This window comes from Lontra canadensis, unplaced genomic scaffold, assembly GCF_010015895.1.
Source record: "Lontra canadensis isolate GAN:19392208 unplaced genomic scaffold, GSC_riverotter_1.0 scaffold22, whole genome shotgun sequence".
NCBI lineage: Eukaryota > Metazoa > Chordata > Mammalia > Carnivora > Mustelidae > Lontra > Lontra canadensis.
The window spans coordinates 15,226,813-15,250,154 of NW_022631016.1; the positions used below are offsets into that span (position 1 = coordinate 15,226,813).

General features: G+C 34.5%; 1 protein-coding gene across 4 annotated transcripts in view; it reads right to left on the reverse strand.

Moving 5' to 3' along the window:
* The window catches only part of CDH18 (cadherin 18), a 970,896-nt gene that overhangs the window by 105,599 nt on the left and 841,955 nt on the right, over nucleotides 1-23,342 (reverse strand). For all 4 annotated transcript variants that reach the window (XM_032861903.1, XM_032861902.1, XM_032861905.1 and 1 more), the window contains one exon: nucleotides 14,219-14,386. In XM_032861903.1, the coding sequence (XP_032717794.1) occupies nucleotides 14,219-14,386 (168 nt within the window). The remainder of the gene's footprint in view (nucleotides 1-14,218; nucleotides 14,387-23,342) is intronic.

A 23,342-nucleotide genomic window follows, 5' to 3' on the forward strand; every position in this document is an offset into this window, starting at 1 on the left:
GCAAATTCCTTACAGACCTAAGCCATCCCTAACCCTCACTAACTAAAAATTACAAAATCAGTCACTCCTCATAATCCCAGTGTAGCTATTTCTGCCCAAGGGTCCTGTCCTGGTGATTTAATAAAAAAACACCTTTTTTGTGTGTGTATACAAACAACACACACACACACACACACATACATACCAGAAGAAAAATATGATTAAACTATCACTGTTGGGATAGGCTCAGTTCCAAGTGAATTTTCATTCCAGAATATGACCTGAAAAAGCAACCATTGGGAGGAGGCAAGATCATGAAAATAGAAAGCTTCTGCTTAAACATGTCATATTCTATAGGCCAAAGTCATTGTTAAAGCATAGAGTTAAAGCAGGGACATATTTGCTACCTATAGGAAAACATGATGAAAGAGGGGAAGGAACTAACAATTATGAACAAACAATACAATCTTTCATAGTTCATCCTCCAGTCACAAATATCTGTCCGACTCTTATAGATGAAATCCATTTATCTACTCCCACCCCCAATTCTCTTTAAACTATGAAACCAGGCTTGAATTTCAAAATCATGGATACAGTCATATCAAAGTTTGATCCAGAGACCACTGAATTAGAAGGACAAATTATTTGCTCACCACAAATTCAACATAAAAACAGGGATAAATAAGGACAAAATAATAAAAATAAAGGCCCTATTTGAAAGGAAAAGAATGTTAATGGCTCATGGTAATTCAGTAACTGTTCTGTGCGGTTGGTCGTTATAAGGATTTCTGTCCCGAAGGCTCTGAGGCTAACTTATTTGTAAATCCTTTACATTTGTATTTTTGGCCCTGAAAGTCATGAAATTTTTGGTTTCCTCCTCCTCCCTTTAATGTCTGTTAGAGAAGAGACATATAGATATGTGTGTGTGTGTGTGTGTGTGTGTGTGTGTGTGTGTGTGTGTTTTCTGAGCTCATCTCTTGGTAGTGTCTTATCAAATGCAGCATATAGCAATCAACTCACACTACAGACATTCTTTCCTAAAACCTCTTCTCTTAAAGCCATGAGGTTCATTAGCTATATTTTCTACCTTCCAAATTATTCCATGAAAATGTTTACCAAAGCAGAACACAATCATTTTCTAACATCCTATAAGGTTCATTTCATACTATTTTCTTCTTCAAACATAATTCCACATAATTTGTTGTTTTGGTGTGGTGGTGACAGAAACTTGCTTCTAGGGATATAACATAGAATGCATAATCATTTTATTAGTCAATTTCTTTTGCATTAGGAAATAAATTCCGTCTCAATAATTCATAATCACAAACATTATTTCTTCTTGCATTATGTAAGAACTCTGGCTTGGTGAAGCTCTGTTGGGCTCTGGTGTGCTTATCTCCATTAAGCACCAATGCTTTCTCAGTAGACTAAAAGAGTATCTTTTTTCTAACTTATGTTCTTCTCAGACTGGAGGCCAAGAACAAGAGAAACTGAGCCAGGGCACCTGGGTTGCTCAATTGGTTAGGCAACTGCCTTCAGCTCAGGTCATGATCCTGGAGTCCTGGGATCAAGTCCTGCATCAGGGTCCCTGCTCAGCAGGGAGTCTGCTTCTCCCTCTGACCCTCCCCCATATCATGCTCTCTCTCTCTCACTCTCTCAAGTAAATAAATAAAATCTTAAAAACAAAATAAATTAATAAATAAATAGAGCCAAAGCATTCAAGCTCATTAAGGTTTCTGCTCAGATGTGATTCAAATCATGACATTTCACATGTCATTGACCAAAGCAAATTAACTAGCTTATCCTAAATTTAATGGGAAAATATTTTCTACTTATAGGAAAGTATGTCGAAGGCAGAGAGAGAATGGATAACTGTGAACAAATAATTGAATATACCAGGGCAGTTAAGAGAGACATCAAGATGAGAAGTCAGTAAAAGTCTGTTCCAAACAGAATTTTCTAGGGAAATAAGTCAAATGAGGATGAATGTTATGAATTATTGCAATAGAAAACATACATCTTAAGCACTTTTCTAAAGATGTTCTTTGAACAGTGAACTCATTATTTTTGTTTTAACATATGTATTTATTACATCCTTATTTTTAATGCAATTTAACTGGTTAAAGATTTCTAAAGTTATAGTTATATCTCATCTTCTCATCAAATTTGAGGCCAAGTTTCTATTGTCATCTGTACTCCATTATTGTCAATGAGAATCCCACAGAGTATCAAATTCCTTTTTTTTCATTTTTCAAATTCTAAACTTCACCATAACACATCTAGATGATAATATTTTTCTATCACATTTGAAATTTCTTATAATTATTTGTCTAAGGCTTAATGTCTACACTTATTCTTGAAAACCTCTAGACTAGTTTATTGCTTGTTTGTTTTCTAAGATTTTATTTATTGTCAGAGAGAGAGGCAGACAGAGGGAGAAGTAGGCACCCTGCTGAACAGGAGCCTAATGTGAGATTCAATCCCAGGATCCTGGGATTGTGGCCTGAGCTAAAGGCAGATGCTTGACAGACTGAGCCGCCCAGGTGTCCCTTTTGTTTGTTTCTTAAACACGGCCTCATCATTCTGCTGTCTTCCTCTGAAACTGCAATTATTATACATTGGAAATTGGGAGTTTTTTGTTTGTTTGTTTGTTTGCTATATATTTTAATTCTTTTTTGTTTGTTTGTTTATCTTTGGTCTCTCTGATGCATTCTGGCTAGTTTCCTCTGACTTATCTTCCAGTTTACCTACTCTGCATTCAGTTGTATCTAATCTCCTATTCCCCCAGTTTGTTTCAGATTGCAATGTCAACTCTTAATGTTATTGTCTATGTTGTGGCTTCTGTTTACTGAGAGGTAGAGTTAACCATTTTTCATTTCAGAGCAAGCCCTGGTTTCATGCTGAACAACTAACTCTAGTAACATCCCTAATGAATTCCTGTAATTGTACACTTTCTCCCTTTTCTAGGGATAACAACCAATGATGTCAGGTTCTGGAGCCTATATTCTGCCTTATGCTCCCTCTGGACTTTCACAATATCAGCTTGCCAATTTGCCATTTGTACAAGTGCACCTACACCAGTACAATCACATAGAAATTTAAAGCCTATTGGGGGGGGACTTATAATTATACCAGTAACAGAATACATGTAATTCCCTAAACTCTCATTATTCTTGGCTCTGACACTTAGGATGCACAGAACTCTACATCAGAGCTCCAATAGGAAAGAAGCCTGAGTCCCATAATGTTCTCTATATTTTCAGTATCAGGGAGACTGAGAGCACAGACAGTACCTACACAAATATGGAAGAGTGAAAGCTTACCAGCTGAAGAGGTGACTGTGTTAAAAAGGAGATTCTGAAGTTCATTAGATGCTGTCACTTTATACTCTAGTGCTAAGTCATATGTACTAAGCCATCCATTTTCTAAAATACAGAAATCAGTGTTTGTTTATTTATTATTTATTTATTTATTTATTTTAAAGATTTGTATTTATTTATTTGAGACAGAGAGAGAGAATGAGAGAGAGAGAGCATGAGAGGAGAGAGGTCAGGAGGAGAAGCAGACTCCTTGCTGACCAGGGAGCCCTATGTGGGACTCGATCCTAGGACTCCAGGATCATGACCCGAGCCAAAGGCAGTTGCTTAACCAACTGAGCCACCCAGGTGTCCCAGAAATCACTGTTCAGGTCCACCACAATTTGTCTCCTCATTCTCTAAACTTAAGTTCATTTTTTTCATTAGAAACTAATTTTTGTCAAAGCAAAATGTTGATAATTTCTACACCTAAATTATTTTTTGTATAATTATATAACTTTTTAAAAAAATATTTTATTTATTTATTTGACAGAGATAGAGAGATCATAAGTAGACAGAGAGGCAGGTAGAGAAAGAGGGGAAAGCAGGCTCCCTGCTGAGCAGAGAGGGCTCGATCCCAGGACCCTGAGATCATGACCTGAGTGGAAGGGAGAGGCTTAACCCACTGAGCCACCCAGGCATCCCAAATTAGATAACTGTCATGGAAAAAATTAGACAATGTGGGAAGAGAATTTCTTCCCCCTAAGTGAAATGTCTTTTATATCAACCGTGTACTATAGGATCTATAGCATTTTGATGCTTGGAAATATTTCAAGGTAGAATTTTCTCTTATCTGGAAAAGTTAACTATATTGAAATAATTATGATTTAAATGCCTGGATGTAAGGTTGGGAATTGCTGAGATATGAGGTGGTACAATATGTATTATAAAAGTTCAGGTACCAAGTTACTGTAGTATATCAATAAAGTATTTTTTTCTTTTTTAGCTTCGATGTACATGAGAAATTTCTAAGTTGTATTTTACCTTATTATCAAGTATCAAACACATCTTTAAACAGTGCTGTAATTATCCATTTTGGTTTTAAGACTACATAATTTTGTGTGGCAGAAAGATAGAGATATTATTTCATGTTTCTCTTTCTGAATGAACTATAATTTCATATGCCATCATAATGTGATCCTTTCACATAATTTCTTAGACTGTATCCATGGACTGCTAATGATTAGATGAAGTACATTTAAGAAAGGAAGACTTGGTGAGAAAGATCAATGGCATCTGATTTATTGAAGCTTTCTCCTTGTAATACACTACCCCCCAAAAGATAATATTGATTCTAATTGTTTTTTAAAAGACCTTGTTTCTTTGCTTCCGTAATTTTGCCAGATCAGTAAATAAGTCATTCCCTACAATTAGCCTTCGGTCCCAAGTTACAAAAGCTGTAATCAATTTGATAATTGTATTTATTTTGACAAATTTTTCCTTACATTCATAGTATTTACTTGGAAAAGTGACTACTGATATAAGATAAATATTTATTTATAGATGATTCTGGGGGAAGGCTGACTGATATGTAAGTGGTTAGGCTGTGATATCTGACTTCTCCAGGGTGTCTGACATTACAGATAAGATTAACCAGAGAGTTTCTACATCTCTGCTTTAAATTGCTTTACACAGCAGATGCAGTTTACATTGGAAATATCTCAAATTATAGAGGAAAACTCCCAAGGAATATGGGATTTTCCTGCATCTAAAAAACTTGTATTAAATATCTATCATTAATCATCATGTTAATCCCTGTCTGCAATGTTTTTACTATATAAATATAGTATGACTAATTCTATAGTCATCTGAATGCACATTACAATGTCACACATTAAAAGGACCATTGTCCTATATTAGTATTCTACTGTACTCTGGAATAGTATATTTAAAATTGCTTACCTAAAAAATTTAAAAAGATAAAATAAAATTGCTTACCTAACACATTTGCTGTTACAATATGTCAACCTGCCTTGCTACAGTAAAGCTGATTATCCTCTAAGAAATTTTTCTTCAAAGCACAAGAAAGTGGGTGACATTTTTTTTTAGCATTTGCTCACTTTCTTCATAAACATAACACATAAATATGTGATAAATATGTGAGAAACTGTGTAAACTTATAAGTTCTAATTGAATATCATTCTTACTTTTCTTCAGCATTTTGTGAAGAATTTAGAAAAAAACAATTTGTACAGACTAATTAGTAACAATTATAAAATTTCCAAGAAATATATGCTTATTAGCAAAGCATGCATATCCACACAAAACAGGTAAGCAAAGGAATCAATCTATATCTTTTACATAGCATACAGCCAAATAATCAAAAACAAATCATAAAATGATTGACATTTTATAATTTTATAACTGGCAAGTTACTAAATAGATAATCTTAAATTATTTCAAAATACTCAACTTTAAAATTAAAAGAATGTCACATCCTTATTTATTTACAGCTATTCCCTTATATGAAAAACATGCTCTAAAATTATCTGTACCCTGTTTAATGGGATAAACATAAAATAATTTTCAATTATTCTTATTTTATATACTAAATCTCATAACATTAAATAAACACACGTTGTATCTACAAAGCAGAATGAAAATATACCTCTAATAGACTGAAAACTTGCAAAGTTTCACAGTTAATTTGAGAAATCCAGCTTTCCTTTGAATTTATACTTTCAATCTAACCATATTGGATATCAAATTGACATACTATTCATGTATCATCCACGTTCTTTCAACTTAAACTTCAATGGGTTGGTGATTCCAGTCAAGACGGTGAAGTGATAGGTGTCTGGAAGATAGCTACAGAAGCTGACAGTAACATACCATGGCTACCGCAAGTCACTGGAGAGTATTCAATGTAAAAAGGCCTGGATGAGATATGATCCTTTTTTTTTTTTTTTTAAGATTTCATTTATTTATTTGACAGAGGTAAAGAGAGAGAGCACAAGAGGTGGAGCAGCAGGCTGACAGAGTGGGAGAAGTAGATTCCCTGCTGAGCAGGGAGACTGACACAAGGGCTGGATCCCAGGACCTTGTGAACAAGACCTGAGCCAAAGACAGACACTTAACAGTGGAGCCATTCAGGCACCCCAAGGCATGATCCTTCAGAGAAAGTAAGAAAAACAATATATATTTTTAAAAGATTTTATTTATTTACTTGAGAGAGAGAGAGAGAGAGAGAGAGAGATGAGTGGGGGTGTAGGGGGGTAGGCAGGGAAAAGCAGGCTCCCGCTGAGCCCGGAGCCAGACTCCAGGTTGAATACCAGGACCCTGAGATCATGACCTGAGCCAAGGCAGACACTTAACTGACTGGGCCACCCAGGTGCCTCAACAGTATGAGTCTTTATATTGACAATGACTCAGGGTATTTTTTAAAATATTCAGTGCTAGGGGAAATAATCCAGGCAACAATTAGTTTGTGGAGACAGAGGTTGGGGTTCAGGGCTGGCACAGTCACCCAAAAAAGAACAAAGGCATGGAAAGAAGAAACAACAGAGAAATAGTCCCAAAAATGTGAAGCAATATTCCTGTGATAATTGCATATACATATACAACATGTGTATATATGGAGACTCCAAGAAACCGAGACAAAGCAAAGCTGGAAGACAAAAGAGCTAACAGAGATTTCAAAAGCCAAGAGACACTAGAAGTCAGTACTAGTTAATGCTTCAGTTGATACTAGAGAAAATTTGTGTTTAGGAATAAGAGCTACTTCCCAGGAATAAGGGGAAATGAAACAAAGCAGTTCTAAGAAAATCTAACTAATTTAAGTAAATGAAATTCCATATATCTATAAGAAAATAACTGAAGGAAGATGACATAGGCAGGGACTTCTGTGTTTGTACATAATCTCCAGTCAATAATTCCAAAACAGACTTCTAATTGGGAAATTACCAAAACCAAAAGGAAACAAGATCAGTAAAAATACCCAGATATGATGATGATGTTAGAATTGTTAGAAAAGAGTTTTGAAATGATCATAATTAATGCTTAAGAACCATAGAAAAAAAAATAGAGAATTTTAGCAGATACCAATAATGTATATTTAATAAGTCAAGTGAAACTAATAGAACTGAAATATTTTAATGCTGAAGTTTGTACATAATAGGTTTAATAGACTAGTTATTAGAGAATAAACACAGTGGAAAAGAAGGTTATTATACTAGAATATAAGTCAATATTAAATTTCCAGTTAAAGAAGAGACAAAAATAGTAAGTAAACATGCAGAAAAAAGAATAATAGATTTATGGTACACAGCTAAAAGACCTAGCATGCATGCTTTTGCACAACCACTAGAAGTGATAAAACAAAACAAAAGAAATATTTGACTAAACGATGACCAAAATTTTCTAGCACTGACAAAAGATAGCCTAAAAATTCCTTATAACTGAAAAGCAGATTTTTAAGTATGTACTTCTTAGGAGCACCATAGTTAAACTCTTAAATATCAAATACAAATTAAAATATTTAAAATAAGATCCATTAAAGTAGAATAAACTAATCTACAGCAAAGCAATAACAATAACACTGATAACTGATTTTCAACAGATAAGATGGTAGTCAGCTGACAATTAAATTGTGTCATTTATTCCTAAAATAAGAAGGCTTTATTTATTTTTTATAGCTTTTTTAAAAATATTTTTATTTTTATTTATTTGACAAAGATCACAAGTAGGCAGAGAGGCAGGCAGAGAGAGAGGAGGAAGCAGGCTCCCTGCTGAGCAGAGAGCCCAATGCGGGGGGGGTTAGATCCCAGGACCCTGGGATCATGACCTGAGCAGAAGGCAGAGGCTTCAACCCACTGAGCCACCCAGGCGCCTCAATAAGAAGTCTTTAAATCAAAATTCTACTCCCTATGAAAATGCCCTCTAAAAAAAGTAAGAAAAATTACAAGTTAAAAAAAAAAAAAGAAAAGAAAAGAATTCAATGACAGCAGACCAGTACTAAAAGGAACGGCAGGAAGGGATATTTTAAGAAAATTTAGAATTTCCTTTGGAAACACAGCAATGCAGGAGAGAAGAAATACCACCAAAAGGGATAAATTATTGACTTAAAAATTATTATTTACTACTTAACACTACAAAAATAATGGCAATTCTATGTAGGGTTTAATATATAAGATGTCAAAATAGCAAAAAAAAATCAATGCAATGGGGTTAAACAGTTTTAAAGTTGTTCCATTTGTTTCAAATGATAAAATTATAATTTAAGGTGAAATAAAATAAATTATAATTATCTCAAACAAATACTTAAGAAAAAAGAAATAAAATAAATTATTACTGAGGGATAAAATGAAGACAGTGAAATACATTGCTAATTCAAAGAATGTAAGAAGAAAAAAAGGAAAATTTACAATTAAAAAATTGTAAATACATTAAATCAAAATAAACAATGGATATTGTGAAACCAGATTAAAATTTAAAATAACAGAAACTTAGTTTAGTGGCTCATATGAAACTTTTAAAAAATAAAAAGAATACACTTTGAAGGTAAAATGATAGAAAACATTATACCATCTAACCATTAATCAAAATTTTTTTTAGAAATTGGTACAGTTATATTACAGATAAAATGGACTTTAAGTTATAGATGATTATTAGATAGATGTTCCACAATGAAACATTTTCAATCCAAGATGAATACATCTTGCCTTAAATCTGTGTGCATCCAGTAACATGATTTCAAATTATATCTAAGAAAATCCAAAACTAAAGAAAATAAAAGGATAAATAGAAAAATCCAATGAAATGGTGGGATACATTAACATATATCTCTCAATAGTTGACAAACAAAAATTCTGTATAGATATAGAAAGTTGAACGGCACAATGAATAAACTTGAACTAATTTACATATGTCAAAACGTAACTATGAAGCTGCAGAATTTATCTTCTCTTAAAGTACATAAGGACACTATCTCAATGAAATACATACTGACATTTAGAAAAACCCCCAGCAAGTTTCAAAATATATACCTGTAACCAGACTAAAATGATATTACCACCTACCTGTCACAATGGCTAGAATTAACAACACAGGGAAAAAGAGATGTTGGTGAGGATGCAGAGAAAGGGGAAGCCTCTTAAACTGTTGGTGGGAATGCAAACTGGTGCAACCACTCTAGAAAACAGTATGGAGGTACCTAAAAATTTAAAAATAGAGCTAACCTATAATCCAGCAATTGTCCTACTAGATATTTATCCAAAGGATAAAAAATAAAGATTCAAAGAGACACATGCACCCTAATGTTTATAGAGGCATTATCAACAATAGGCAATTATGGAAAGAGCCCAAATGTCCATCAACTGATATATGGATAAAGTGGTACACACACACACACACACACACACACACACACACAGGAAATATTAGTCAGCCAAAAAAAAAAGAGAGAGAAAGAAATCTTGCCATTTGCAATGATGCAGATGGAAGTAGAGAGTACTATGTTAAGTGAAGTAAGTCAGAGAAAGACAAATACCATAAAGATCTCACTCATATGTGAAATATAAGGGGAAAAAAAAACACAGATGAGCATAGGAAAAAAAAAAGAGAGAGGGAGAGAGAGAAAGGCAAACCATAAAACAGACTTTAACTATAGAGAATTGAGGGTTGCTGGAGGTGAGGTGGGCAGGGATTGAGCTAAATGGGTATGGTCATTAAGGAGGGCATTTGTGATGAGCACTGGATGGAGTGTGTAAGTGATGAATCACTGAATTCTACACATGAAAATAATATTACAGTGTAGGTTAACTAACTGGAATTTAAATAAACACTTGAAGAAAAAGAAAAAATGAACTAGATATAATTTTTGAAGTACACTAGAGAAATGTCAACTTGCTGATAATTAAAACATATACTTCACATTTTGATTGATCAAAGGAGAAGCTTTCTTATTTGGTTTCTTTCACTTCCTGTTTTTAAATAAAACATTAATGCTGAATATAGTATATGCCATTTAGATTTCTTTTCATCAAAAGGTAAATAGTAATTTGAAAATATGGTCTTTCCTCTAAAATATTTTGCTATGAACAAAATCATAACATTATCAATATATTCATCAGTGATATTTTACTTTTCACCAACATTAACATTTACTCAAATCAGGTAAACATCTCTAACTCTCAGTATTATAGAAAATACTGCCATCTATTGAACTTTTAGGCCTTGATTTTTCAAATATTCCACAGCATTATATCAACTCTAGTCATAAGAGAACTAAAGCTGTTCAATGACATACAATTTTGCAATCACTTCAAGTTCTTGAGGAAAGTTTTTTAAATAATCCAGTTCTTACCGTTTTATGGTGATTATTTGACATGCAGGTTTTTTTTTTTTCTTTCCCAATTTGGATTATTCATTCTTACTTAGTCAAAGGCAATTGTAAAAATACAGATCCTTTCCCTTAAGAGTACAGAAATTCTGCTTTATGAATTTTCATATAAGTTATTGATTTTATGTGCATATTATTTATAGAAAATAATGGATTCAGTGACTTTTTACCTACCTAAAAATAAGCAATAAGTGCCATGTAACTATAACATAGTAAAACCAGAAAAGGACATTGCAAGAATCTTAAGAAGTGGGATACATTCCTTTCAACCGAAGGACTAACACTGAGGAATTTTACAGCCCATGCATTTTCTGTTAAGGAGAACTGGGCATCGCTTGTGTCCTTTGAGTAAATACTCAAGCCATAGAAGGGTTGATTTGTCCTTTCACTCTGCATCTTGTAAGGGTCTCCCCTTCTTAACATTTACCTGGACACATGAATGCATTATGTGTAATTGAGCAGTGGCCGTCCTCTCAGTTGGGCATGTACCAACTGGTCTCTGTTCTGCCCTCTGCCTTCCTGACTGTGACAGGCAGCCTGTGTCAGCCTGGATCTTTATTAACGTTGCATCCTAAGCCACTGCGTTGGCAACTACCTAGTGTAAAGTCTTCATAAAGGAAATTATCAGGTTAGTTCATTCCCTAGTTTTCAAACACTTTGAGTCAATTTACTTCAAATTAAAAAAATACAGTGATAATCTTAAAGGACAAGATATAACAAACCGATTCATTTCCTCAGAGCATGGAAGGTTAACAGAAAAAATTAAAAAGGGAAAAATGCTTTGAAGGAATATTTTTGCAAAGTGTTGTGTGCAGATGTTTATACTAGAGTCGATCACAGTAGTGGTGTAAAAACAATGAGTCTTTGATTTAGGTGAAATGAGAAAGGAGTCAGAAGGAGGCGTGTGAAAATATCCCATCTTAAAAGAAACAAACTACTGGATCCATTTGATGACAGGATATAATCTTTAAATCAGTTGAATTGTGTAGATTCGTGCATTTCATGATGCTTCCTGAACATAAGTCCTCATAATATATCTTTTTTTTTCTCCAAGCAGTTACAGTTTCCCATTATATATGTAGCCATTTGATAAGTTATGATGCTTAGAGGTAAATTAAAAAATAATTTACTGCAAGTCACTCTTGTCAAGGTGACACTAATTATTCTGAAAACTTCATTGTGCTTAACGCAATTTGAGTATAAAGTATCTTTTAAGCAAGTCAAACTGTGAGGTTCCGAGTGTGTAATGACTCCGTTTCAAAACTCTAAGCACATGTCACAGAGTGGCAGGGTTGGCATCTGCCCATCATTCTGCGTAGACCGCTCCTGACTGAAGAAAGGGAGCCTCCTTAGATATGTGGAGTTCACTCAGAGAATGTACATTTATTCCGTTCCTTCGTCAGGTAAAACAATAGTTTTCACCATAAACTGATGTTTCAACAATAACGCTGTTATTGATCAAAAAATAAAATTAGGAATCATTTCTCCATATTTAGCACAAGCACAGTTTTTTTTGGTTGGTTTTTAAAATCAACTTCAATGGACTCATAAGTTTAAAAAGTAGTTTATAGAGAGGAGGAGGGACAGAGAGAGTGAGAGATGCAATCTGCATCAAGACCAAGCATTTATTGCATGTTTGTAGTGTATCCCTTAAACTTCATTCTAGTCAGAGCTGTGATATGAATCTATATCTTTAAAATAGCCATGATAGTATCTACTTGAAAATAAGGTAGACAAGTTCCCTTTGTAAACTGCAATAAAGTTTATGTCAATTGAGCTTAGCATTATTCATTAAATTTTAAAAAATCTTTGAACTTTAGTGTCTTTATCCTATTAAAGAAAAGCACTTGTAGAGTAGTATATGTATATATGCACGTTTTGTGAACTAAGTGATAAAGTAAATACAAAAATGCCCTGTAATGTGTAAAATTACAAAATTTTGTGGTTTAATGTAATGTGAACTTATTTATGATTTATTATAAACCTACTTTCTTCATAGAGCAAAGGCCACATGAATGAATCAGGTCATATAATCTATCTCTAGAACAAATATATATTTTTAAAAGAAGTATTTCTTTTAGAGGGGAGGGGATTGGCAAAAGGAGAGAGAATCTCAAGCAGAGTTCACACTGAGAGCAGAGCCCAATGTAGGGCTCAGTCTCATGACCCTGAGATCAGGACCTGAGCTGAAACCAAGAGTTGAATGTTGAACCAACTGTGCCCCCTAGGCACCCCATCTCTAGAAACAATATTTTAAATTGATGCTACCTAACTATGAACTTGACTTGTGTGTCTTTTAACAATGGTAGTTTGAAAGAGTATTTGAATTCAGCTCATTAACTCATTCATTCGTTCATCTAGCAATCATTTATCAAGAGCTGGCTACTGATCTGAACACTTAAGGTTACATAGACAATTTAAGTATCATTCTTACTTAGACTTACAGTAGTAGAAGTCGTATGTACCTAAGGAAATAAACATAACATGAAAGTGCCAGGTAACAGAAAACAAGAATTCATTAGCTTTTAATTCTGCAAAATTTCAGGGAAAACTATAACAGGACTTTTAAACTTTTAAACAGAGAAATGTGAGTATGGAGAATTCTGGTTGAATTAAGAATATGAAAGGTTATTATGTTTTGGGAACAGGTAATATTCCACTATGGATAGCCCTGGAATGTACCAAGAGAAATATTAAAAGAGATACAGCAGGGGAAGACATATCACACAAACTTGCAAAGAGCCTGTATTGACATACCAGGTGTCTACTTTATTGCAGTTTTTAAACATCATGTGTCAAAAGGACATAAGGGATAGCCCCTACAAGATATTTATCTTAATTAAAGGCTATTTTATAAAATGTCATCCACAATTTCTGCCACATTAGAAATCCTGAAATATACTTTTTCCCATTCTGAGGATGTCATAAACACCATTTTTTTTCACACTCACAAAACTGACATCTTCTCCCCTTATATTGCTTGAAAATTTTTGCCCCCCCCATTCAAAGGGTTTCCCACTTTATTGTATTAGCTGCACCTTGCTGTGGGATGCTTTGTGTATGCACGTGTATATGTGGGGGGTGGGTATGGGGTGTGGAGAGCATTCATTCTTAACATGAGAATATTTTTTTTTCAATTTCAGTCACCAAAAACATATGCATTCTTTTTTTTTTTTTTTCCAAGAGAAGAATGTTACCTTCAGAATGTATTTTGGGTATCTCCCTGTATATCTTAGTAATACATAACTGCTTTAGCAAATATAAGATATAGTTAGTGGTACTTAGTACCACTCTATCATTTTTAAAATTTAACTGTAATGACAACTGAAACACATATTTTTTAACATGGTGGCAATTATCCACCAGGTTCAGGAGACAATAAGCTGAGTGATTTCTTTACTCTCATGGTTAGAAGAGAAACCATATAGCACAAACACAAAATATCCTCATTTAACAGTAACATGACATCATATACTTAAGTATTTCATTTTGTTTTATGCAAATGAAGAGTGATAAATGTATATCATAAGAATCCGGTACATACTCTGAGGAAACCGTGGGGGGTTGTCGTTGACATCAGTCAGGGTGATGTTGACCGTTGTTGATCCAGAAAGCCCTCCAACTTGCCCAGCCATGTCTTTGGCTTGAATGACCACTGAATAGTGTTCTCTGGCTTCTCTGTCCATATTATGTAAGGCAGTTCTAATAACTCCTGTAATACATATTTTAAAGAAAACAATATGGATTACATATTAAATGAGAAACAGCACAGATATATCTTTTTTCTTTCTGTTTTAAGAAGTGCATTTTTAAATGAAATACTTTCCTGAGAAAGCCAGTTTTCTGAGACAAACGTACCTTTAAAATGTTACTAAAACTATCTCATGGAATCCTTTATTTAAAACCTCAGGTCCCAAACCGTCCTACTCATGGCAGTTAAGATGTCCATTTCTTTGTGTTTCTTGGGGTGCCTCAGAGGGCAGCTGCACAGCCCAAGCTTGTTCCTCTGCTGGATTACTAAATATTTCACAAATTGTGCTCCTCACAAGTGTCAGATGAGATGATTTGAGGAGAGGTTAATTTTCCTCCTTACAGAACAATTTACATATAGTTTCGTACATAGAGTTGTCAAAGTTTGATAATGGAAAACATTCAAGAATTGTGTGTACTTGAACAAATGTTGTAGGCAGGAGTCACTTTAACATTTATCAAGACTAAGAAAGTCCCTATTTTTATCAGGAAATACAGTTACAATAAGAACTAGATCTAAGTACATAAGCAAAACAAAGTGATGAAATTGATTCCAAAAATCCCATGTAAAAGTCACATTCTTGATTTCATAGTGCCAAAAGAGACATTAAAGGTACCTTTTTATGAACTAGTACTTGGATTCAATAAAGATATAAAAAAATGTTATGCGTTATACCCCATTTGTTTCAAACATAGGTACATATAAATCATACAGCTTTGTCAATAGAGCCTTACATTTAAAAACTGAAACACATTTTCCAGAGGGTCAAGGACTATTAACCGTGTTATAAAAAAAAGTTCTCCTGTAGATGACCTATATTATAATAAATACATATATGTATATATATTCATAATTATATTATACATGTATATAAATATATAATATAAACATATTTGCTACTCCACATATAGGTCAACATTTTATTACTACCTTTTCACTTTTTATTTTTTATAAAGATTTTCATTTATTTATTTGACAGAGAGAGACACAGCTAGAGGGGGAACATAAGGAGGGGGAGTGGGAGAAGGAGAAGCAGGCTTCCCACTGAGCAGGGAGCCTGAGCTGGGACTGGGACTCAGTCCCAGTACCCTGGGATCATGACCTGAGCTGAAGGCAGACACTTAACGATTGAGCCACCCAGGTGTCCACCTTTTTACTTTAAAAAAATATATGTATATTTGGATCATGTCACCTTTTTTAAAATATATATACACACACACACACACACATACATATATATATATATATATATATGTATGTGTGTGTGTGTGTGTGTGTGTATATATTTATTTATTTGAGAGAGAGAGAGTATGAGCAAGCCCAAGTACAGGGAAGGGCAGAAGGAGAAAGACAAGGAGACTCTCCACTGTTAGCTCATAGCCTAACACAGGACTCTAACCCAAGACCCTGAGATCATGAGATTCCAGTACCTTGAGATCATAATCCAAGCCAAAGTCAGAGGCTGAACCTACTGAGCCACCCAGGTCCCCATGTATCATGTCACTTTTTGAGAAAGGCACCAATGGCTTCAACTACACAACTGAGTAGTTAGCAGTACAATTCATAGGATAATGCCAATTATAATCACTGCTAACTACAGATTTTAACAAACACTCTTACAGACAGTATACTGACATAATGAGAGAAAATAGGGCTGCGTTTTCAAGTTAAAAAAAGTCTTTTAGAAGTGGAAAGGATTAGTAAACCGGTTTGAACATAGAACACTGAAGCAGTATTTTTGTTTTACCACATAGATTGTATGTGTAACGACTTTAAGATGAGAGCCTCAGCAACCAGCAAAAGCAATCCCACAACTTTCAATATTTGTGAATTTTTAATTGAAGGAGTTCAGGAAAATTTTCCTGAAGCTAAATAAAAATGAAAATTATTCTTATCAAAAGAAATTATAATAATATGGTAATAAATGATTCATCTAATTCATGCATATGGGAAAGCCTCAAGCATTCTTATTAAAAAGAACAATGTTTTATCACATACAATACTTATAAAGAAGGAATTGAATTGATGCAGAAATGAACAAGCTAAGAATTTATGAAAATATTTAATGAAAGAAACATATACTTTCTTATATTGGAAAAAAATAAAGATGTTCTAAAAAGAATACATTATAATTGGGACTTGCCTCTGGTGTGCAGAAGTTTGAGGTTATTGTCCAGGATAATGTTTTACAATGAAACCATTTATGTGTTATTTGCCGAATATAAAAATATAACAGTAAAATCAATCATTACAAAGTGAATGATAGATACATTTATATAATTTGAATGTTATTCATTAAAGAGAATCAGAGAAGAGAAATCAGCACAAGCCCTATTTTATAGTATGAATTTCAGTAATTTCATTCCATTGCCATTATGTCCCTTCTTTTATAATACAGCTACATCTGACACAAAGTGAGAAGATACTTGTCAGCCAAATTTGCTTATGGAAAGAAAATAGTATGTCCAGCGTTGACACGTACTTCTCAGAAATGATTATCTAAGAATCCATTTCAACTCACAGTTCTCTTCAGGATGGTTCCGGGGATGTGCTTAGAAGGCACACAGGTAAGTGGAGAATGGCCTGCCAAATTGCTGAAGGAATATGATCCCAGTATACAATAATCTCCTTCTAACACACTGCCCAGATGCTTGTATGTGGGGAAGCCTAGAACACAGCTTATGCACAGTAACTTTTTTTCCCCCTTCTAAATAGACCTTTTTAGAGCAGTTTAGGTCCACAGCAAAACTGAGAAGAAAGTACAGTTACCATGAACCCTCTCTCTATTCCTTCTCTGCAGTACACACACACAGCTCCCCCACTATGGATACCCTGCATCAGAATGGCACATTTGTTGTAACTGGTGAACCCACATTGAACCTCATTTGTATGTCCTCTTTGGTGAGGTGTCTGTTAGGTCTCTTGTCCAGTTTTTAAATGGGTTATTTCTTTTCTTATTTTTGAATTTTCAGGGTTGTTGTATATTTTAGATAATAGTCCTTTATCAGATTTGTCGTTTTTAAATGTTTTCTGCCAGGATATGACTTATCTCTTTTTCTCTTGACAATATCATTCACAGTGTAGAATTTTAAAAAAAAAATTTTTGGAGCCCAGATTAACAATTTCTTTCACAGTTCATGTCTTTGGTGTTATATTTAAAACATCATTGCCATACCCAAGGTCATCTAGATTTTCTCCTATGTTACCTTGAAGGAATTTCAGAGATTTATGTTTTATATTTAGGTCTCTGATCCATTTTGAGTTACTTTCTTTTTAAGGGTATAATGTTTGTGTCATCTTTTTTTTCTGCATATGATATTAATTCATATTAACATCATTTGTTGAAAAGATTTTTTTCCCATTGTGTTATGCTTGCTCCTTTGTCAAAGATCAGTTGCCTGTATATATGAGGGTCAATTTCTGGGCTCTTTATTCTATTCCATTTATGTGTTTATCTGTTCTTTCATCAATACCACACTGTTTTGATTACTATAGCTATGTAATAAGTCTTGAGGTCAGATGGTGTCAGTCTTCCAACTTTGTTGTTCTTCTTAAATATTGTGTTGGCAGTTCTGGGTCTTTGTCTCTGCATATAAATTTTAGAATCAGTTTCTCATTACTCATGAAATAACTTGCTTGGATTTTGATTGGTATTCCATCAAATCTATAGATAAAATTAGGAAGAACCGGCACTTTTTTTTTTTTTAAGATTTCATTTATTTATGTGACAGAGAGGGAGAGACAGTGAGAGAGAGAATATAAGCAGGGGTAGGGGGAGAGGGAGAAGCAGGCTTCCTGCTTAGTGGGGAGCCCAATGAGGAATAGATCCCAGGACTCTGGGATCATTACCTGAGCCAAAAGCAAACTTATTTATTTATTTATTAGCTTACAAAATGTGCACTATTTGAAAACTTTAAAAATAGAATTTGATTTAGAAAATATTTTGCACATAAATCTTTGGGAACCACATAAACTAACCTCCGTGTTTATGTGGCATTCTTTTTTTTTTTTTCCAATCAACTTTATAAATGTATAATTTACATATAATGAAAGATACTTATTGTAAATTTATAGTTCAGTGTTTTTTTATTCTTTTTCAGTGTTCCAAGATTAATTGTTTATGCAGCACACCCAGTGCTCCATGCAATATGTGCCCTCCTTAATACCCACCACCAGGCTCACGCAACCCTCCAACCCCCTTCCCCTCCAAAACCCTCAGTTTGTTTCTCAGTGTTCACAATCTCTCATGGTTTGTCTCCTCCTCTGATTTCCCCCAACTCACTTCTCTCCTTTTCCCAATGTCCTCCGTGTTATTCCTTATGCTCCACAAGTAAGTGAAACCATGTGCTAATTGACTCTCTCTGCTTGACTTATTTCACTCAGCATAATCTCCTCCAGTCCTGTCCATGTTGATACAAAAGTTGGGTATTCATCCTTTCTGATGGAGGCATAATACTCCATTGTATATATGGACCATATCTTCTTTATCTATTTGTCTGTTGAAGAGCATCTCAGCTCTTTCCACAGTTCAGCAACTCTGGTCATTGCTGCTATGAACATTGGGGTACATAGCCCTTCTTTTCACTACATCTGTATCTTTGGGGTAAATATCCAGTAGTGCAATTTCAGTGTCATAGGAAGCTCTATTTTTAATTTCTTAAGGAATCTCCACACTGTTTTCCAAAGTGGCTACACCAACCTGCATTCCCACCAACAGTGTAAGAGGGTTCCCCTTTCTCCACATCCTCTCCAACACTTGTTGTTTACTGTCTTGTTGATTTTGGCCATTCTAACTAGGGTAAGGTGGTATCTCAATATGGTTTTGATTTGAATCTCCCTGATGGCTAATGATGATGAACATTTTTTCATGTGTCTGTTAGCCATTTGTATGTCTTCTTTGGAGAACTGTCTGTTCATGTCTTCTGCCCATTTTTTGATGTAATTATCTGTTTTGTGTGTGTTGAATTTGAGGAATTCTTTATAGATCTTGGGTATCAGCCCTTTGTAGTGTCATTTGCGAATATCTTGTCCCATTCCATGGGTTGCCTCTCTGTTTTGTTGACTGTTTCCTCTGCTGTTCAGAAGCTTTAGATCTTGATGAAGTCCCAAAAGTTCGTTCTCATTTCTGTTTCCTTTCAAAGGCAGATGTTTAATGACTGACCCACCCAGGCATCCCAAGAACCGACATCTTGATAGGAAAACTTAATATTTTATGATGTTAAGTCTTCCTATCAAGGAATAAGAAATATCTCTCCATTTATTTAGTTGTTTCTTTCCTCTGAATTTTGTAGTTTTCCTCATAAAAAGATTGTACTCTTTTTGTTAGATTTATACTTAAGTATTCCTTTTTGGGGGAAGCTAGGCTAAAAGGTATTGTGTTTCTAAATAAATTCCACTTGTTCATTTTTTGTACATAGGTAAGTGATTGATTTTTATATATTAACCTTACATCCTAAAATCTTGCTATAATGCTTATTGGTTCCAGGACATTTCATTGCTGATTCTTTTGGATTTTCTACATATGCAATTATGTCATCTGTGAGCAGAGATCATTTTATTTCTTCTTTCCCAATCTGCATAGCTTTTATTTCTTAAGAAATATCTTATTGCATTAACTAGAATTTCTGGTATGAGATTCTAAAAGAGTGGTGAAGGGGTGCTTGCGTGACTCATTTGGTTAAGCAACCAACTCTTGATTTTAGTCAAGGTCATGATCTCAGGGTAGTGAGATTGAGTCCCACATTTTGCTCTGCACTGGGTGGGGAGCCTGCTTGGGATTCTCTCTCTCCCTCTCCCTCTGCCTCTCATCCCCAGGTTGGGCACAGGAGCGCGCACTCTCTCTCTCTCTGTCTCTTAAAAAAATAAAAATAAAAATGAATAAAAATAAAAGAGTGATGAAAATAAAATAAAATAAAGTAAAATAGTGGTAAGAAGGGACATCCTTACCTTGTTTCTGATCTCACTGGGGAAGCTTTGAATTTCTCACATTAAACCTGACTTTAGCTGTAGGGTTTTTATAGATTATTTTGACCAAATTGAGGAAATTTCTCTGGATTCTTAGTTTGCCACACAGTAACTTTAAAAAATGGGGAATGTACTTTTCTGCAGAAGAGATTCTTAGCACTTTTAAAGAAGGATGCCTTTCCTCGTTCAGATTATGCATTTTTCAGCAGTAAATGATAAACGGCATCAGTGAATTAATTATTTCTTAAGCAAATTTTGCAAATATGTTTCAGATGAATTGATTATTAAGATTAAAAAAAAACATAAAACACATTCTAATTTTATAGTTTAAAATACTAATGTATTACCCGATTACTTGAAGCAAATGTATAGTATTGGGTCAAACAGGTTTTAACATCCCTTGTCCAAGATCACAAGATTTTTGGAAAAAATCTGAATGTTCCTGGTCCTTGGTCCCTCTTACTCTGCAGAACACTTGTGTACATGCTCCCAAGTAGCCAAAATTATCATGACCTCTTCTTGCTCTGTCCATCTATTATTGGATAATTTTATCATCATGGATAGACAATCATTTGTCTGTGTTGGTGAATATTTGCATAGATATTGAATCATTAAGTTTTTTAAAAAATATTCCAATTTGATAGATTTATCAGAAAATATAAAAAAAAATGTTGAAAGAAGTTAGGAAAGCAATGGCAAACATTCATATTTTCCCAATAGTTTGAGAAAGAAGTAAAGGAAAATTAAAAGCAAGCTAAAAAAGTAATCGTAACTTACTATTTTCAATGCTGAGCACAATAGATGGATTTTGTACATAATTAAATATATATTTTGAATAAGCATTCACACGCACACACAGAATTTTCCCCTACTTTTATCCAGGAAGCTACATTTGAAAAGAGTGTCAATATTAAACAAAATTACTTCAAAAAATTAAATATGAGTAAAATGTGAAGCTGTCTACATAAAGTGACTTTATATTCTGATTTTCCCAATTCATTTTCAGAATATCCCTGTCTTTCCTTAACTATTAAAGCATTCCCTTTCTAAACAGTGTTCTAGTCTGGATCATCAATTACTGAGTCAGCCTAATTTTTAAAACATTTTTTAGAATATTGTATTTATTTATTTGTGGGAGAGAGAAGGAGTGAGAGCGAGCAAGAAGATGAGCTGGAAAAAGGCAGTTGGAGAGAGAGAGGCATATTTCCACCCGAGCAGGGAGCCTGCCACAATGCTCTATCCCAGAACCCTGGGATCATGACCTAAGCCAAAGCAGGCACTTAAATGACGAAACCACCCAGGAGTCCCAGCTCAGCCTAATTTTGACAGTATTGCTAGTGGCTTTAAAACTTGACTCTGATTCAATATTACCTTGAGATTATCTTGAAAAGTAAATTCCTTGGACCCAGGCACCAGAAACTCTAATTTAGTAGTTTGGAATGGGTCTGGCCTACTTGTACCTCTAACTGATTACTGCATTAGTTGGCTAGGGCTGCCATGAAAATATACCCTATTCTCAGTCACTCAAACAACAGAAATTTATTTCACACACTTATTACTTATTTGTTTGTTTTTAAAGTCAGCCCCTTTATTTTTTAAACATTTTTAAAATTATTATGTTCAATTAGCTGGCATACAGTACATCACTAGTTTTTGATGTCGTGTTCAATGATCCATTAGTTGTGTATAACACCTTTTAGACTCTGAGAAGATCGAGATGTCAGTTTCCTGGTGATAGCGCTCTTTCTGGCTTGTGGGCAGCTGCCTTCTCACCATGTCTTCAAGTGGCATAAAAGAAAAAGATGGTTCTCTTGTTCTTAAAAATCCACTAAACCTGTCATGAAGGCTCCACCCTTATGAACTAATCTAACCCTAATTACCTTTAAAGGCCCCATCTCAAAATATTGTCACTTTGGGAGTTAGGGTTTCAACATAATAAATTTGGGGGTATACAAATATTCAGTCCATTGATGATTTAAAAATTGTCCCGCATAAATGGAGACCAAAGAAAGAGGCAGACCCTTCCAGATTGTTAGGTGGCAGTTTTAATAAGCAAAGGAACTTGCATGTAAGCCTGCCTTGGAAAGCTGTAAGATGAGTATAACTCCATACCCACCCACCAGAATATTCCCTAAAAGTTTATACAGAGGCCTTAAGTGGTTTCAGTCATATATACAGTCTAGATAGTCTCAACAACACACTGCTCACGCAGGCTGCTTTCTTAAAAAACTGCTTCTACTATGGAAACAGTGGGTAGAAAGCATATTCCAACCTCAAGGGAGGAGATGAGGAGTCTCTTATTGCCTGGGTTCAGCTTGTAGGTCAACTGGAGGTCATATCCTCTTAATGACCACTCCAACAGCCATAACAACTCCTTCAGGCAAGTCCAGTGCAAGTGGGTATAGGCCATAGTTTGAAAAGACAAAATTTAGAAGATGGAAGTGCTGTCACTATGTATTTACACATTTCTTTATTTTTTTATATCCATCTTTTCATGCTAATAATTGAGTATACATATGGGGATACACACATGCACACAAGCAACAAATATACAGTGGTAATGTTCATTTTTCAAACTGTGAAGCCTAAAGTCATGTACAAGGCTTGGATAAACTACATTTGCACAGTCCAAGTAAGAAATGATGTTTGACCCTTTCTGCCATGTATCCATCTACCCAGTGATTGTACTATAACTTACTTTTGCCTTCCAAATAAATTTGATAAAAAAGACATCCTACCACATGGTCTTTAAGTAATTTTTTTTTAAGATTTCTGTTTTATTTATTCATGTGAGACAGAGATACAGAGTGAGAGAGAGAGCATAAGCAGGGAGAGAGACAGAGGGAGAGGGAGAAGCAATCTCCCTGCTGAGTCAGAAGACCCATGTAGAGCTGGATCCCAGGACCCTGGGATCATGACCCATGCCAAAGGTAGACACTCAAACATCTGAGCC